Source organism: Wolffia australiana, chromosome 5, assembly GCF_029677425.1.
Source record: "Wolffia australiana isolate 7733 chromosome 5, ASM2967742v1".
Taxonomy (NCBI): Eukaryota; Viridiplantae; Streptophyta; class Magnoliopsida; order Alismatales; family Araceae; genus Wolffia; species Wolffia australiana.
In genome coordinates, this window is record NC_135839.1 from 4,115,503 (window position 1) to 4,133,314 (window position 17,812).

At 41.2% G+C, this 17,812-nt stretch overlaps 1 protein-coding gene across 2 annotated transcripts in view; it reads right to left on the reverse strand.

Moving 5' to 3' along the window:
* Positions 1-14,761, reverse strand: part of LOC144703016 (AAR2 protein family) — a 36,182-nt gene extending 21,421 nt beyond the window's left edge. Inside the window, exons 1-3 of one of the 2 annotated variants that reach the window (XM_078575089.1) lie at positions 14,567-14,761; positions 13,632-13,714; positions 5,042-5,099 (exon numbers count right to left, since the gene is read on the reverse strand). In XM_078575089.1, coding sequence (XP_078431215.1) covers positions 5,042-5,099; positions 13,632-13,714; positions 14,567-14,662 — 237 coding nt within the window. In that variant the 5' untranslated portion in view covers positions 14,663-14,761. The remainder of the gene's footprint in view (positions 1-5,041; positions 5,100-13,631; positions 13,715-14,566) is intronic. The other variant, XM_078575088.1, reaches the window with a different exon arrangement.
* Positions 14,762-17,812: the final 3,051 nt, after the last annotated feature.

The following is a 17,812-nucleotide window of genomic DNA, read 5'->3' on the forward strand; positions in this document are numbered from 1 at the left end:
GTGCAGCCCCTTTCCTCGATCGAGGGCGGGAGTACTGTCTTTCAACCACCATGGTTAAGCAAGCGAAAATTTCAATAAATCGAACCGTCGATCACGAAAAGATTCAAAAATGCCTAATCAACTAATCACGGGAAGATTCAAAAGCCTGATCAACTAATCTGACGGCAGTGGAAAAACAATCGAGGAACACTGGAGGAAGAACACCGACTCCAAAGAGGGTAGAATTACCTCGACACTAGTGCAATGCACCATGGCGATGGGGTAATTCTTGACGCGTCGTTGGCCGGGGCAAGTGACGTGCACTTCGACAGAGTGTCGCGGATCCAACTGTGTGGTCACTTTAGGGGGGGTCAAGGGGGGAGTCGTGCCCTTGCGGGGTTCAGGGAAGCGCCCCGGAACCTAAACGGTATACGGGGCGTGCACTTGCAGAACGAGGATCTGAAGCCCCTGGATACTGAATGCGGCAGCCGCGTGGCCGGGCGTCCGCGTGGGTAGGTGGCTGCGTGAGGGGGAGGCCGCGTGGGCGGGCGACCGCGTGGGCGACGGCCGCGTGGGCGGGCGTCCGCATGGGCGGGCATCTGCGTGGGGGGCAGTCATGTGGGCGGGCGTCCACGTGGGCGGGCATCCACGTGGGCGGACGGCCGCGTTGGCGGACGGCTGCTTGGGCGGGCGGCCATGCGTGCGGCCAGCGCGGCTGGCGGCTGTGCGTGTGGCCGGTGCGGGTGGGCGGTTGTGCGTGCGGCCGGCGCAGGTGGACATGCGTGCGGTAGGCGCAGGCAGTAGGCAGTGCACGCGGGCGCAGGAGGACAGGTGGCCTCCTCTCGACGGCGGCGGTGGGGGCAAGAGGCAGCGGCGGTGGCTCGGACAGGAGACGGCTAGGGCAAACTTCTTTTTAGGAGAAGAAACTTAAATTCCAAAAGAAATTCACCAAGTCTTTCTTTCAACATTGGCCTATGTATAGACCTTGGAGGAAAGAGAAAATAAGATAACCATAAATTTAAAAACCTAATATTAATCGATGTTGGCGATGTGTCAACGTGTCAGATCAAAGGATGGTTCTGAAGTTGGCATTGGTGACATGCCATGACGCGGGAGGTCTCATGAGAAGGTGGAGGCACGTCCAATACTGGTGTATTGTCGTGGTCGCCATCAAAGACTTATGGACCTTGCACTAGTGGTCGGAGGGTTCAAACAGCTAATGGTACCCTAATTCCTGCAGTTGGCATTGGTAGCATAGAGGTTGCTCCGATAGGAACTCTTACCTCTATTCTCTATGTTCCAAAGTTATGTGTCAGTTTACTATCTGTTCAGCGTCTAGCTCAATTGTCATCATATGAATTAATTTTTGATGACCTTGATGCATTTCTTCGTGACAAGGTGGCGGCCCAGAAGCATAGGCTAGGTAGAATCTTAGTCCACTACTTATGCCCGCCACAAGGGATCCCGGCGGCTTCTCTTCAAGCTTCGACTGCAACGTCTACTGGAGACGAAAAACTCTGGCTTCTTCATCGTCAATTAGGACATCCATCGATTTCTATTATGAAAGACATGTTTCCTCACTTCTGCTCTCATTTGAACATGACAACTTTAGTGTGCAATGTCTGTCAATTGGCTAAACATAAGCGCACCACTTATCCTCCTTTCCATAACGCCACAAGCGTTTTTGAACTAATACACTGCGACATATGGGTTTTTGATGGTTTTTGTTTCTTATAGATGATGTGAGTCGTTTTTGGTGGATTCACCTTATGCGACATAAATCTGAAGTACCTAATATTATCCGCGGCTTCTTAAGTATGGTTTATCGTAAATTTGAGGTTAAAATTAAAAGGTTGCGCACTGATAATGGACGTGAATTATCAACTCTGATATGATACATATTCTTCATGATCAAGGTATACTTCATGAATCTTCATGTCCCTATACACCTCAACAAAATGGTGTAGCTGCGCGGAAGTTAGGACATATTTTGGAAAAAACTAGAGCCCTTACAATCCAGAGCACTACTCCAAAAACATTATGGGGTGAAGCTGGTATGCACTCTGTTCACCTTATCAATCGCTTACCTCTCCTACTCTCAACGGGAAAACACCCCTAGAGATAGTGCAAATAACATATCCAAATACACGATTCCAATCCCACCTTGAGCTACGTCTCTTTGGATGTGAATCTTATGTTCATCCACATCCACATCAGACGAAAAAGTTGTCTCCCCGTGCCTTAATCTGTGTGTTTGTTGGATACTCAAATACGCAAAAGGGATATAAATACTATCATCCCCCTGCGAGGTGTATCCTCGTATCAAAAGATGTTACATCCAATGAACTTAAATTTTATTATTCTAAATCAAATGATGATGAAGATAATAATCCAAGAATTGTATCCTCCTCACCCACTTATTTACCACCTCTTAACTCATTAAGTAATGGAATCCCACACGCGGAGCTAGTCAAGGATTCCCCTAGGGATTCCCCTCCCTTGGATCATCCGGAACCCCCACTGGTAGAATGTGTTCCTTCACTTACTCGGGTACAACCGTATCCGTTCCATTATACTCGCCAGCAGAATAGACCTAAGCCTGGAGATCAACAACAATGTCTCCACGGCTCTAGTAATATGTCGAATGAATCAGTCATTGTCTCTGACACACCTCAGTCAATTCAGGATGGTACCCAACTCTGTTGTACCACACCCTTTCCGTTAAGTGACTTTCTTACCTACCAGAATGTTACACCAACTCATAAGACGTTTCTAATGGACCTCCAACAAGTGACTATTCCCAATTCTCATTCTGAGGCCTTGTCTCATCCTCAATGGCATTTTGCTATGGATGCCGAGATGGAGGCTCTCCATGCAAATAACACTTGGGAACTCACTTCCTTACCAGCAGGGAAACGGGCTATAGGCTGTCGATGGGTGTAAATAGTAAAGTAAAAGGCCGATGGTACACTTGAACGGTACAAAGCAACACTGGTTGCTCAAGGATATACACAACAGTATGGAATTGATTACAAGGAAACTTTTGCTCCTGTAGCAAAAATGAACACTATATGTATTCTCATCTCATTAGCGGCATGTTACAACTGGCAATTGACTCAATATGATGTAAAAAATGCATTTCTGCATGGTGACCTTCAAGAGGAAGTTTACATGAAACCACCTCCAGGATATGATCAACCCTTTGGACAAGTTTGTCGCCTTCGCAAGACACTCTATGGTCTGAAACAATCTCCCAGTGCCTGGTTTGCCAAATTACCAAGGCTATCACTGATCTTAACTATATAGTCAATATGATGGTGATCATACCCTATTCTACCGCCATAGTCTCTCTGGCAAGATTGTTCTCCTTATTGTATATGTAGAAGACATTATTACAACTGGCAATGATTCCAGTGGTATTGATACTTTAGTCAACATTTTAAAGCAAACTTTGACATAAAAAATTGAGGACCTCTTACTTACTTCTTAGGCATTGAGGTAGCCTATACTCCGTATGGCATCATTTTGTCCCAACAAAAATATATTTATGATTTACTCAATGAGACCGGCCACCTACAATGTCGCCCTTTATCAACCCCTATGGAGGTCAATCTAAAGCTTACTAATGAAGCTACCGAACCTAACATTGATATTCTCTCTTACCAAAGACTTGTGGGCAAACTTATATATCTAGCTCATACTAGACCGGATATCTCCTACACTGTTCATGTACTTAGTCAATTTATGGCATGCCCTAAAATCTGTCATTTGCAGGATGCACAATGTGTACTCCGTTATGTCAAGGGCACCATTGGGCTTGGACTGACTTTCCAGCGACGTAAGCCACCACTTCATTAAGTATCCACTGATGCTGATTTAAGGGCTCGCAGGTTGATCAGAAATCGACTACGGGATATTGTACTTTTCTATGTGGCAACCTTTTTACTTGGCAAAGCAACAAGCAAAAAGCCGTCTCTCTTTCTAGTGCGGAAGCAGAATTTCGTGCTCTTGTTAAGGGCATCTGTGAGACACTTTGGATTCAGAATCTCTTTCAAGAATTGAAGTTGTCTCTTGACCAACCAGCTACAATATTCTGTGACAACAAGTCTGCAATTAGTCTGGCCCATGATCCTGTCCAACATGAACGAACCAAACATATGGGGCTGCGTTGACACTTCATCAAACATCATCTAGATCAGAAGACACATACGATCAATTATGTACCTACAATGCAACAACGAGCAGATTTATTGACTAAAGGTTTGACTAAGTTGCAGCATGACTATCTTGTATCCAAGCTAGGCATGAAAAATATTCATTCTCCAGCTTGCGGGAAGGTGTTAGAGTGTATCACGTGACGTACAACACGTGATACGCCCAACTAGCCATTACAAGGCTTCCTGTATATATTGACCTAAGCTTAATGGAAAATATGGCCGTTTTTTGGCTCTTCTTCTGTCGTCCTAAGGGCTTCTCTCTTCTTGCCCTTCCTCTATTCTCCGTCGAGAGTCTTCTACTGCCTTCTCGCGACACAATCTTGGCAGTATCTTTAACAATGCTTGATAAAGGCTTTTTGAAAAGATTCTGTATCGACTAGCAAATTGCTCCTTAAAATCATCCCAATTTTATAATCCAAATTTTTAACTTGAGAATTTTAAGTCTTATACCATCTTCCCAAGGTTGTTGCATGAATGCGCATACGGGAAACCAGTTTGAGTTATTGAAAAAGATACAGACTATTTGCTCATTGAAACTCATCATTAATGAACCAATTGAAGTAAGCAGAAACTGATTTACTCTTAAGCTAATATCTGATGCTCTTTCTTTCACAAGAAGATACTAAAAAACACAATTTGGCGACACTTTCACTACCATTAAGATATTATACAATTCAAGAAGTGTGCATCAACTTTTTAACTTTTGGGAGGTCAAAGCTCAATTCAATTTATCACAAAAAAATCCAAACATGACAAGTAAAGCATAAGGCAGATAGCCAGGTCAGACAAGACTCAACACAAACTCCAACACACATGAATTTAGTATAAACCATCCAATTATTTACCTCTGAAATTGATGTGTAGATAAAGAAGCTGATAACTGGTGAAAAGTCGGTTCCATCTCTGAGAGAAGAAAGATAAATATTGAGATGCCAAACATGTTGGTTAATATACATCTTTCTCCCCTATCCAGAATGGGGCAGTACCAACTAAGAACTATCCAACATGAGATATCCCACACAGAGAAAAGTTTAAGACTCATCATGAAAACCACATGAAACAGAAATCAAACCAATGAACCCATAAAAGATTTTAGAAGGACCAGAAGCTAAAGCAAAATCAGCAACTGGATGCCAAACTAAAATAACAGTGAAGAAGTGGAGTCCTGTTGTAATGAGACTCCTGCAAAGAAAACCACTGTGCTAAAAGGAGTCCTAATTATTCAGCGTCTCAGAATACACAAATTGAGTTACAATATTTACTAGTAATTATATGCATGATTTGTGGATCTGGTTACATGTGAAATTTAACCATGCCGATATAAAGATAAAAGAGACAAAGCGGAGGGCTACATCACACAAGGGTAAAGTGGAAAATTTTACCTCTGTAGATAGGTGAGCCGTGCATGGAAATCCTTTTGTATCCTTCTTGAATTTTCTTCCTGGTCCCTCTTCTTTTTTACTTTTCAAGTTTCATTCATACTGTTAGGATTCAGAATCCTCACAATGGATTTAATAGTTTCCGGTGGGAAGTAAAACTTCTTGACTGTTAGGATTCAGAATCCTCTTCTTTTGATCACTTCCTTCACGATATTTGTAACGCTTGCAGTATTGCAATCCGCCATTGTTTAGCAGCTCTCCCTCCAGTGCCTCCTCGTGTATCCTCGTGGACCAAGGGTTTACTAAAGGAAAACGGCCTATCGTATTTCTCATAGTATCTGGTTTAAATACCAGCTGGTATGGTTAAGTGGGCTGGACCCATCAATCTTAAGTTACTTATTCTCTCACATGAGAGAATCACTTAACCCTTTGTCTTTCATATGGGTCCACTTGTAGCATGTGACCCACATACAGAAAGGGCAGAAAGAAAATAAAAAAAGAAACATGGACTAAATGGAATAAAACGGCTGGCTAACATGCTGCTATAAAAACGCTGCAACCATAGCATCCTCAATGGAAACTTCAGTCTTCTCCACAGAAACCATGCTATCACAGCAAGAGCTGCAGCCCTCTCAACTGGCTCTGTTGCCACCCTAGCAGCATTATTGATGCCTCATCACTGCAGATTTTGGTGTCTGCTCACCAAGCAAATCTAAAAAATGGAGTGGTTCTCTGATGTCTCGGAGGAGTGTATCAGTAGAAAAGAACCCATTATTGCAATAAGCTCTAAGAAAGAAGTATAAATATATATGGGAGTCGATGTTCACTATGAGAATAGGACTAAGGGGGTCTGGCAGGATGTTTGCAAGAACCGGAAGGATAGAAAGATTATCTCCTCCAACCAGCTTAACATGGGGAATGGCAAATGTCATTCATCACGTCATTCGTCGCAGTGACGGAGGCGTGAGTGTGACGGATGATATTTTAGAAGACCCAGATGGTGACGGATGACCTGACAGTGACGGAGGGTCTCGAACGGATGATGTGACGGGACAGCCATCAAGGATGATGGTGGTGACAAGCATTTTAATGATGAGAGAGAGAAAAGAGGGAAAGAGAGAGAGACCAAGAGAAAGGGAGAGCCTAGGAGAGGGAGAAGAGGGAGAGAGAGACACCGAGAGCGAGAGAGAAGAGGAAGAAGAGGGAGAAGAATGAGTGATGTAGCCCAGAACATTTTTTGAAGCAGATTCTTCCCTAACAGAATCCTCTGACAGATTTTCTCCGACAGAATCCTCTAACAGATTCTTCTCTGACAGAATCCTCTAACAGATTCTTCTCTGACAGAATCCTCTGACAGATTTTCTCTGACTAAATCCACTAACAGATTCTTCTCTGATAGAGTCCTCTGACAGATTCTTCTTCTGCCACAATCTGCAGAATATGTCTGCTCCAGCTTGTCAGAGCTGCAGAGCTTCTATTTTGTCCTATCAGGATCTTCTTGAGCCACAGAAATATCTTCGACAGATTCTACAGGCCCTTGAATCTCCAGAATATCTATGCTCAAGCCTGTCTGGCTGCTAATCCTCTGTTTTAGCTTCTTAGAGTTTCTTTTCTCAATGATTTGAGTTTTCCTTTCATGGGTATTGTCATTATGGACGACCCTGCACTTGTTGTGGCCTATACAAGACCCCAGAAAGGAAAACTCAGTACTTGTGTACTCTCTAATTGTTCTCTTTGCTAGAGAGTGTTTCAGTACTTGTGGACTCAAGGGTTGGAGAAGCTAGTTTTGTGGATTCAGAACTTGGCTACTTCAATTAGAGCAAGGCTTGTGGATTTAAGTCTTGTTCCTACACTGTTCGTGTACTAAGGCTGTGTCAGGGAGAGAGCGACACCAAGAGTGTCAGAGAAGAGGATGAGAGAAACACCAAGAGCGAGAGAGAAGAGGGAGAGAGAAACACTTAGAGCGAGACAGAAGAGGGGGAGAGAGATTGAGTGAGAGACGAGGAGAGAGATATAGAAGATGAAAAAATCTGTATATATAACTTCTGGGTTGGATATGAAAAGAGAGAAGAATCCCGAGATTGGCATATTGAAGGTAAGAAGGTACAATAAAATGAAAGGACAGAATGACAAGGGGTGGCATTGCCACTATATTAAGCAATCATGAGATCTTTTGAAGAATACGTTTGTCATCCCAACGTTGGTTGAGTCTTCTGATGAGATGTCTGTTGGCCGCAGGTAAGGCAACCCCTATGTTGTTTTTAACAATAGAAAGAGAAAGAATAGGGAGAGAGAGAGAGAGACCGATAAAGAGCGAGAGAGAGAGACCAAGAGAAAGAGAGACATGGATATAGAGAGAAGAAAAGAGACCGAGAGAGAAAAAAAGACCGATAGAGAGAAAAAGAGAGACAGAGAGAGAGACACCAAGAAAGAAAGACTGAGAGAAGGACACCAAGAAAGAGAGAGATAGAGAGAGATAGAGAGGGAGAGAGAGAGTTCAAAACCCAGAGTCAGATAGAGAAAGAGAGACCAAGAAGGAGAGAAGAGGGAGAGGGAGAGACCAAAAAAGAGAGGAGAGAAAGAGAGACCGAGAAAGAGATAGAGAGAGAGAGAGAGACCAAGAGTGAGAGAGACCCAGAGACAGAAGAGGGAGTGACAGAGAAAAACCAGGAGAGAGAGGAGAAAAAGAGAGAGAATAAGAGAAAAGGAGAGAGAAGAGGGAGTGAGGGAGACCGAGAGACAGGAAGAAAGAAAGACCAAGAGAGAGAGAAAGAGAGACTCAGAGAGAAAGGGGAGAAAGACTCAGAGAAAAAGGGGAGAAAGAGAGAGGAGAGAACAAGAGACCAAGAGAGAGAACGAGAGAGAGACAGTGATACCAGAGAGAGAAAGAGAGACCAAGAGAAAGACAAAGAGAGGAAGAGAGAAAAAGAGAAAGGAGATAGAGAGAAAAAGAGAGATATTGAGAGCGGAAGGGAAGCAGCCAAAGAGAGAGACACCAAGTGAGAGAGAGAGAGATACCTAGAGAGGAAGAGAAACACTGAAAGAGAGAGACAGCAAGAGTGAAAGAGAGAGAGACCAAGAGAGAGACAGAAACTAGAGAAAGAGAAAAGAGGGAGAGAGAAACCAAGAGAACCAAAGGGAGAGACCGAGAGACTGACACCAAAAGAGACAGAAACTAGAGAAAGAGAGGAGGGAGAGAGAGACACCGAGAGTGAAAGAGAGAGAGACCAAGAGAGAGACAGAAACTAGAGAAAGAGAAAAGAGGGAGAGAGAAACCAAGAGAACCAAAGGGAGAGACCGAGAGACTGACACCAAAAGAGACAGAAACTAGAGAAAGAGAGAGGAGGGAGAGAGAGACAGCAAGAGTGAAAGAGAGAGAGACCAAGAGAGAGACAGAAACTAGAGAAAGAGAAAAGAGGGAGAGAGACACTGAGATAACAAGAGAGAGAGACCGAGATACTGACACCAAGAGAGAGACAGAAACTAGAGAAAGAGAGAGGAGGGATAGAGACACAAAGATAGAGAGAGAGACCAGTAGAGAGAAACCAAGAAAGATAGAGAGAAAGAGACACCAAGAGAGAGATACTCAAAGAGAGAGAGAGAGAGAGAGAGACCAGAGAAAGAGAGACACCGAGAGGGAAAGAGTGAGAAGAATAGAGAGAGAGACGGAGAGAGAAAAGAGGAGAGAGAGAGTGAGAGAAACCGAGAGAGAGAAGGAGAAAAAGAGAAACCGCGAGAGAAAAACCAAAAGAGAGAAACCGCGAGAGAAAAACCAAAAGAGAGACGCAGAGAGAGAGAGACTGAGAATGAGAAGAGAGAGAAAAAGAGAGAGACCAAGACAGAGAGAGGCTAAGAATTAGAACAAGAGAGAAAGAGAGACCAAGAGAGAATAAACAGAGACCGAGAGAGAGACCAGAAAGAGAGACCAAGAGAAAGAGAGAGACAGAGAGAGACCAAGAATTAGAACGAGAGAGAATGAGAGCCACCGAGAGAATAGACAGAGACCGAGAGAGAACGAGAGACAGAACAGAAAGAGGGACCGAGAGATTAAGAGAGAGAGAAAGAGAGATCAAGAGTAAGAGAGAGAGAGAGAGAGGAAAGAGAGAGACCGAGTGAGAAAGACGAAAGAGAGAGACAGAGAGAAGGACGAAGAATTAAAAGGAAAAAGAGATACTGAGAGAGAATAGATAAAGTTAGAGAGAGAACAGAAAGAGAGAACGAGAGATCTAGAAGAATAGAGAGAGAGAGAGAAGAGAAAGAGAGACCAACAGAGAGGAGAAAAAAGAGACTGAAAAAGAGAGAGAAAGAGACAAAGGGAGACTGACAGAGAGAGAAAGAGAGATACGAGAGAAAGAGAGACTGAGAGAAAGACAAAGAGAAACAGAGAGAGGAAGAGAAATCAAGAAAGAGAGGAGAGAAAGAGAGACTGAGAGAGGGACGCCAAGAGAGGGAGAGAGATTGAGAGAGAGATAGAAAGAGATACACTGAGAGAGAGACACCAAGAGAGGGAGATAGACATTGAGAGAGAGAAAAAAGAGAGACACCGAGAGAGGGAGAGAGACATCGAGAGAGAGAAAGAGAGACACCGAGAGAGAGACACCAAGAGAGGGAGAGAGACATCGCGCACAAGAGAGAGGGAGGAAGACATCGAAAGAGGGAGAGAGACATCATGAGAGAGAGAGACAGAGAGGGAGAGAGATATCAAGAGAGAGAGAGAGACCAAGAGGCTGAGAGATGTCTGAGGGAGATTGAGAGAGAGAAACCCAGAGACAACCCTAAAAATATATTTTTTTTTATATAACGCTACGTCCGGTGTGATGGGGACGCCTTTCAGTGACTGGATGAAGATGGAAACGAGGGCCAGTGACGTGTGATGCTACCGTGACAGATTTTCTCAAAACCTAGGGATGTGTGATGGGAGGGGAGACATGAAGAACTATACATCACAGTTTCGTCCATCACCATCGTCATCTGTCCCGCCACATCCCGGATGTCCCGTCCAAGACAGGACATGCCATTCCCTAGCTCAATGTCTCCTGAGGGGGAGGATCCTGCACCTCCAGTCTCTAGCCACAGCAGCTTCTACAAAAGACTTCTTGATTCAGTTTCTTGAATATGCTTTACTAAACAAAATCAGGGTTCTACCTTTCTCCTTACAAATATCAGAGCCCGGTTAATTAACACATTCCTGCTCTCCACACCTTTTTTTCCCTCTTTCTTCTCCAAATATCAGAGTCCAGTCAGTTTTGGAATGGTATTACGCACAGCATCTTAAAAAAATCTTCTCCGAAGATACCATGACCTGAAGCAAACGGCATCCTTTTTGCAATATCAGGGGACGGGGAACTATGAAGTGAACCTTCACATACTTGATACAAACCCCAAATCCCAAATACTTCGTGGATATTTTTGTCATGTTCCCCTCGTTTGTGCAGTTTTGAGGGGACCAAGAACTTAGGTTCTCATCAATATGCACCCATTCAATAAGGCATTATGATTGAAACATTTATCAAAGAGATAAGGCTTGAAGTTTGGTCAAAATTGGACTTTACACAATCTTAAAGGCTTCAGGCTATGGGCTCATCCCTAAAGGTAGAATTGTGACATCATATCAGGTTAAATTTATGAGAAATACCGGCCCAGTAAGTATCCATCTCCCTATTTAAAGTGTTCAGTTTGCAGAGATAAGGAAACCCAAGATTGAATTGTAAGTTTTCTGGTTCCCTCAAGTCTCTCCAAGATCGACTTGTGTTGTAACCTCCCCCCTCGTAACGATACATATGTTCTTACCCGCATGTCGACAACATTCCTCAGGTGCCTCGTGAAGATCTTATCATGGGCGTCAACCCTCCTTGCCTCATGAGGATCTCTTATATTTCCTTCATCGCTAACCCTCTCAGAATTGTGTACCACACCTTGAAGTTTTATTCAATTATTTCACGTGGGATGTCCCAGAAAACAACAGAAAGGAAATTGATACGATTTAGGGTTGTATCACATTGCATGTCCAGAAAAGTAGTATGAGATTCTTGGCTTCACAAACACTCCAGGACTCAGAGTGAACAACTGTTGACCCCCAGCACACCACAGCAACCTATTTTCATGTTCCCCCAAAGCTCAAAGTCATCAGATAGGGAAACCTTTCTGTCCTCCTAGACTGCGGGACTTTACGCTGACATAGATCACATAATAGAGAGAGATGAGAACAGGCAACAAAGTTAAGAGATAAGATGATAGGTACAAGCAAGAGGTGCCTTTTGAAAAGTGATTGATAGATCAAGATCTGCTTGTGGAGAAGATAGGATAAACCATCCAACACAGATGACATGGTAATTGGACCAGAGAAGAGTAGGACCAGAAGTAGATGGAGTGGCCGAAACAGTGACAGGATGATGGTAGAGCTGGTTGATCAAAGAACATCATTCAGGAGTAGGCATCACCTGGTTAGAAGCAAGGGAATCCTCTCAGGGGGAATGATCATCAGAGACACTAGGGAGAGGCAGGGGAAGTGAATCATGACCAAGAGAGGTGGACATATAAGAGTGTTGGATGATAATATTTCTCTCTGGTGTGTAAGAGAGAGGTAGAATGTGCATCACTGTCAGTGTCTCTCTCTTACTTTGGTTTCATCAAAGAAAGTAATATCGGCTGATGTTTTGTGCTGAACACCACGCACCGACACCTTTTCTGATGATGTCTGTCCCTAAATGACATGATACGACCCTGATGTGTGTCAAAATAACTCACTAGCATATTCAGTAGATTCTTCCAAACAGTTGTCCCGAAAAGTCACACAAGAGCGAAGAGAGACAGGAGAGAAACAAGGAGACGGCTCCGCTGATCAGGGCGACAAAGAGCCGAAGGAGAGGAAGGATGAGCATCTGGAGAAACATACCTCGCTGGATCACTCATCTCCTGCCTTGCACAGGAACGGGAATGTTGTTTGTTGCAAGGGGAAGAATGATAGGAAGAGAGAGAAATGGAAGAGCTTAAGAGAGGAGAAACTCACAGACTGTTATACTTCCGTGGACAGGAGATCCCTCATGTAGTTCCTCCCCCTTAACCAGCTAAAGCAGGGCTGGAGCTTCTCTTAATTACGGCCCAGTATCATACCAAGATTACGCGTCACAGACTTGGATAATATCTTATGAAGACCAGTCCTAATGTGATCGACACAGCACGCACTACCAAACTTGCCTAGAGATACTGGACGTAGCTGTTTGCTAAAATATTGAAAGAATAAGGAATCTGATTGATTAATGTCAAATAAAACGAAAAAGATGGTGGCAGGTGTAGCCCAGACGAAAGGGAAAATCCCAAGGATATATAACTTGCACAGGAGCAACAGGAAACGGATCAATAGACATTGAATTGTCCTGACAGGATCTGTAGTTACTCTACCACTTGGTTTCAGGATCCCATTAGTTTTCTGCCTCAAGATTTCTCTCTCTCTCTCTGAGATTCAATCACAATCAGTTATTTTGAAAAGTGCACTTATTTTCAGCGATAAATATATTTGAACAAAAGCAGATAGAAATTCGAGTGGAAAACTCCCACTCCAATGCGATGGAATAGATGAAAATGAGTGCTCGCCCTATGTATCACAGAAATAAGCAAGATAAAAGTTGAGATATATGATTCGTTTTCCCATCATCTACGTCTCCGGTGTAAATCTTCAAAAATAAAGTCTCTAGTGTAAACCCACATTTCAGACATCAAATTATTAGAAATAAACACTCTCAGCCATTGCCTTGAATTTTCAAATGAGTTGATATAAGAGTAACAAACACATTGTTACTCTTATATCAACTCATTTGAAACAAATAAAGAATGCAGTAAGTCATCTGCGCACAAAACTCCTTGACCAACTCGTTGCCAGTCATCTTGGCAGAAAAATTCAACAAATCAAAAGTTTACAAACAAAAAGGTACAAGTATCTTATTTAAATTCTTAGACAAAGGAAACACAGCTAATGCGAAAGCTTGCATTAAACAATAAACGCATCACTGATTATTAAAGAAGAGAAAAAGGTAGCTTGTACAGAGATTTAGCTAACCTGTTCGAGGCGCAGTAATAGACAATATGAGGTCCTGGGGGTATCATCTTTATACCCTTAAACAAAGGTCCCACCGAAAACATCTGGTTTAAATGAAGACAAAATATAAAGTTTAATAACTCTATGTCAGTCAAATACATGAACATAGAAAGCAAGAGGTAAAATAAAATATTTCAAAAAATAAAATATTTACAAAAAATAACACTGAAAAAATGTAATTTGACTCTGTAAAGTTTGACAACTAGATGCTACACAACGAAAACAGTTTCCACCAGGGACATTAGAGTATTACAGCACAAATACTTCTTCAATAAGGAAGGGAACATGAAGATAGCTAAGCAAGGTGACAATACAAAGCATCTTAGAATGCAAACCTGCATTAAACACAATTGAGAGCGGAGACATCGCCCATCAACCAGAATGCGGAGAGATCGAGGAGAAGCTAATCCATTGTCTTCGAGTACAATCGTTTTTTTCTTTAAGGCTTACAGAAATTAGATGCCCTAATTTTGAAATTTTGCCATAATTTCGTAAAATCATAATTTCTGTAGGTAAATCTAAAGAAGAACAATTACCCCGCTCCATTTTTATAACAAATTAAGCTAGGAAAACCCCAATCTTCTCTATTTCTTTGCTGAGATAGTATCATAACCATTTCCGCCTATGGAGGACATGGTTAGACCAGGTGGCTTCCAAAATCCAAAGAGGAACGATTCCAAAGCTTCATTTTCAATCGGAATTCAGCTAAAAGAAGCCACAGTTCCTCTGTTTGTTCGGCGGTATTATATGATGACCATTTCAGCGTCAACAGGACATACTTTGAGCAATCAAAGAATGGATTTCCATGTGTTGGAATCAACTGAAGCAGAAAAATCAAAAAATCGACGGCTCTGAAATATGATATCACAGAGCGAATCTTCTCATCTTTCCAGTACCTGAGTATCGATGCCGAAAAGGGTGAATGGAGGAACGTCAAGAACAAGAAGAGTAGCTCCCTTGGCGACCAGCTCCATCGCGGTTTCCTGATCCATTCCAGCGCGAGCTTCTCCTGCTTGACCGGGAAATTTTGAACGAGAACTACGTCAATACTGCGGGTATTTATAGTGGCAGAAGAACACATTTAAATGCAATTTGGCTCCCCCAACTTTATTCAAACCGCGATCATCGACTTAGGTCCAAGAAAATGGTCATTTATATTTCCCAGAAATGATTTAATTTGATTTTGTCATTTTTGTAAATGGTTATTTACAAAAATTCAAGTTATAAGAGCTTGGGTGCATCAGTGCATGTGGGAGAAGGGAGACAAATGATGTTGATGGTTGACGTCAACTGTTTGTACCAGGCTGTCAATGTCATTGTCAATTAGGCTGGTTCAAGTTTACCATGGCAGTAATGTTAATGGTAACGCCATCATCAATGGAAAAAAATAATTAATTATTATCGTTGCGGCGTGATGTCAACGGTAAAAAATATGTCAACGTCATTGTCAATATCACCTGTTTGAACTAGGCTGTCAACGGCATTGTCCACTAGGTAGGTTTAAGTTTGCCATAAGAACAATGTGAATGAACTTGATAATTTTCTAACAAGAATTTAACCTAATTGATGGGTGATGTTGATCTACGGTGTCAATTGTTTATACTAGGTCATCAACATTTTTGTCAACTAGGCTGGTTGAAGTTGACCATGAAAGTAATGTTAATAGTGTTAATGATCAGTAAACAAGAATTTTACGTAGTTGACACCTGGTCTTGACATATAGTTGTCTAGTGTCTATAATACCCTGTCATCGCCAACATCAACATCATCTTCATTATTCAAACTGCTAAAAAACTTATCGCACCGTCAACATCAATAAGAGTTGATGAACTTATGTGCCAAACTCTAGAGGTCATATATTAATATATAAAATATGAGACTACACTAAAGGTCCACTTAAGAATGTGTGCAAGCCTTGAAGTAGGCTTCCAGATCAATGTAACTCACTGGTATCATTTAATCATGTAATACAGGGTTTGGGGCAGTGTGATTATCACAAAGAAAAATCACACTAAGATAAGTGACTTAACCAGAGGAGAGCACTAAGCAGCATGTGCTATAAACTAAGAAACTACACTTGCTCTTCCAAGATTATTACCACTAAGAAAACAACACCCATTTATGTATGATCTAACATTCAAGCTAGCGTAGTTGTCATTAGGCTTTGCTTGCTCCTATAAAAAAACAAAATTTGATAAACTTTATCTGGATTGTGTTTTATAGAATTCGTACAAACATAACAGCTGAATGTCTAGTTTTCAGATTGGCCAGGGATCAGCTTAATACACTAGTTGAAAATGAGATGTTATGGAAAGATATAACAAACTTTCCGATCAGTCAATGATACTAACCAAGATTTCTTATTTCGTTCTACTTTAGTGCAGGAAGCCATAAAAGTAGATGTCAGTTTACCATCGTACATGGTTGCCTCTCGAAGAGAATCAATTATATAATTTTCTTTGTTTGATAATAGGCCCATACTCATCTATGTAGTATCAATACCATTTAAAATTATTGAAGAGATAGCCACAAAACGTCAGCCAGTGAAAAACTCAGTGATCCATTTTAAATTTTTGAAGCCCGTACTGAAAGATAGTTTTGACGTGGCTGAACCATGAGGAGATTGTTTAAAGCCAAAAGAGACTTCTGAATCTGAAAAAAAGATCATGACCATTGTGCAAGTGAAAAATAATGGCATACAGATTAGTTTACTGGTATTTTTTATAAAAAATGCAACTTTCATATCCATTTGATGAATTTTATAAGTAAAAAAACTATTAGAAAACGGATAATCAGAAATGATTTGATAATAGTGAGAAAGGAGAAGGTATCAAAATAATCCATCATTCATGAATGATGAAACCCTGGAGACCAGGAATGTCATTGGCCTATCCACTGTACGTTTAGAATAAATAGACTTTGATTCATCTGCCTTTTATAATGTACCATATCATTCATTCCATTTGGATGTCAAAATGTAGGTTTGACTTGTGAAAATTTTAAAATAAAAATATTCACTATTATGAAACCATTAAGGCAACATTTCCTACGAAAGACAACAATAATTTTCTGAAAAAATTAAAATTTTGACATATTTGTCTAACTCATTCCTTCAGCCCATTTTCTTTGATGATCTATTATTAATATTTTAATATTTTCCTCGTGATACTCGAGTTTATAAGTATTTATAATCCAATAAGATATTTGTCCCTCCTTTTAAATATCTAAATAAACTTTTACTTGAGAATATGTCTTCCAAGCCTCTTGCTACCATGTTATTTAAGTACATTAATATTTAAGAATGGATACGTTTATTTGTTTTAATAAATTACCTTAATCTATATAGTTTATCTATTAATTTGTAAAAGTATGGTTTCATGTTGGACGAATAAAGAGCCCTTCCACTTTGTATATTTTTATCCATATTATTATTATTAATGCACATTATTGAACTAACATTCATGACAATTCAAGTTAAAATTAATGAAATTAATTTTTTTTACTTAAATGTTTCACGAATTTTCATTAAAATTTGGGATTTGATTTTTTCAAGAAAGATTAATGCAACACTAAAATAAAAAATTTAATTTTTTAAAAATATTTACAACACCTTACAAATAGCCATCATCTGAAGGTGTCTTCTAGAGAGGGAATGTAGGGCTAGCATGCTAAAGTGAGTCCCAAAGAAGTGTCGGAAAAAGAAAATGTGGAGGCATGGAACAGGCCAGTTTCCTAACTAGAGCCCATAGTCTTGAGTTTTGTCGGGCGCAACCGGCTCCAGGTCCACCCAGATAAAAATACATACATACCATTACATGCCAATTCTTAATATAGAAAATTAAGTTGGTAAACCTTGGTATATGTGACAAATTTATTTTCTTTCAATGAACATGGATGTGACACATGACAGCCACGGGTAAGCACCAAAGGGATAAAGCCCATTGGCAATTCACAATTTTATGTTGCAGAGGCATCAGTAGTTGACCAATGGTGCGACAGAAAAGGTGGTGTCATTGATGAAAAAAGCTTAAAATATTTTTTTTTAGAACCGGTGATCATATCTCTCTGGAGTTTATCAATGATTCAAAAGAAACCATTCAATTTAAGTCTAAGTTTTTTTATGAAATATATCCCATGAAATA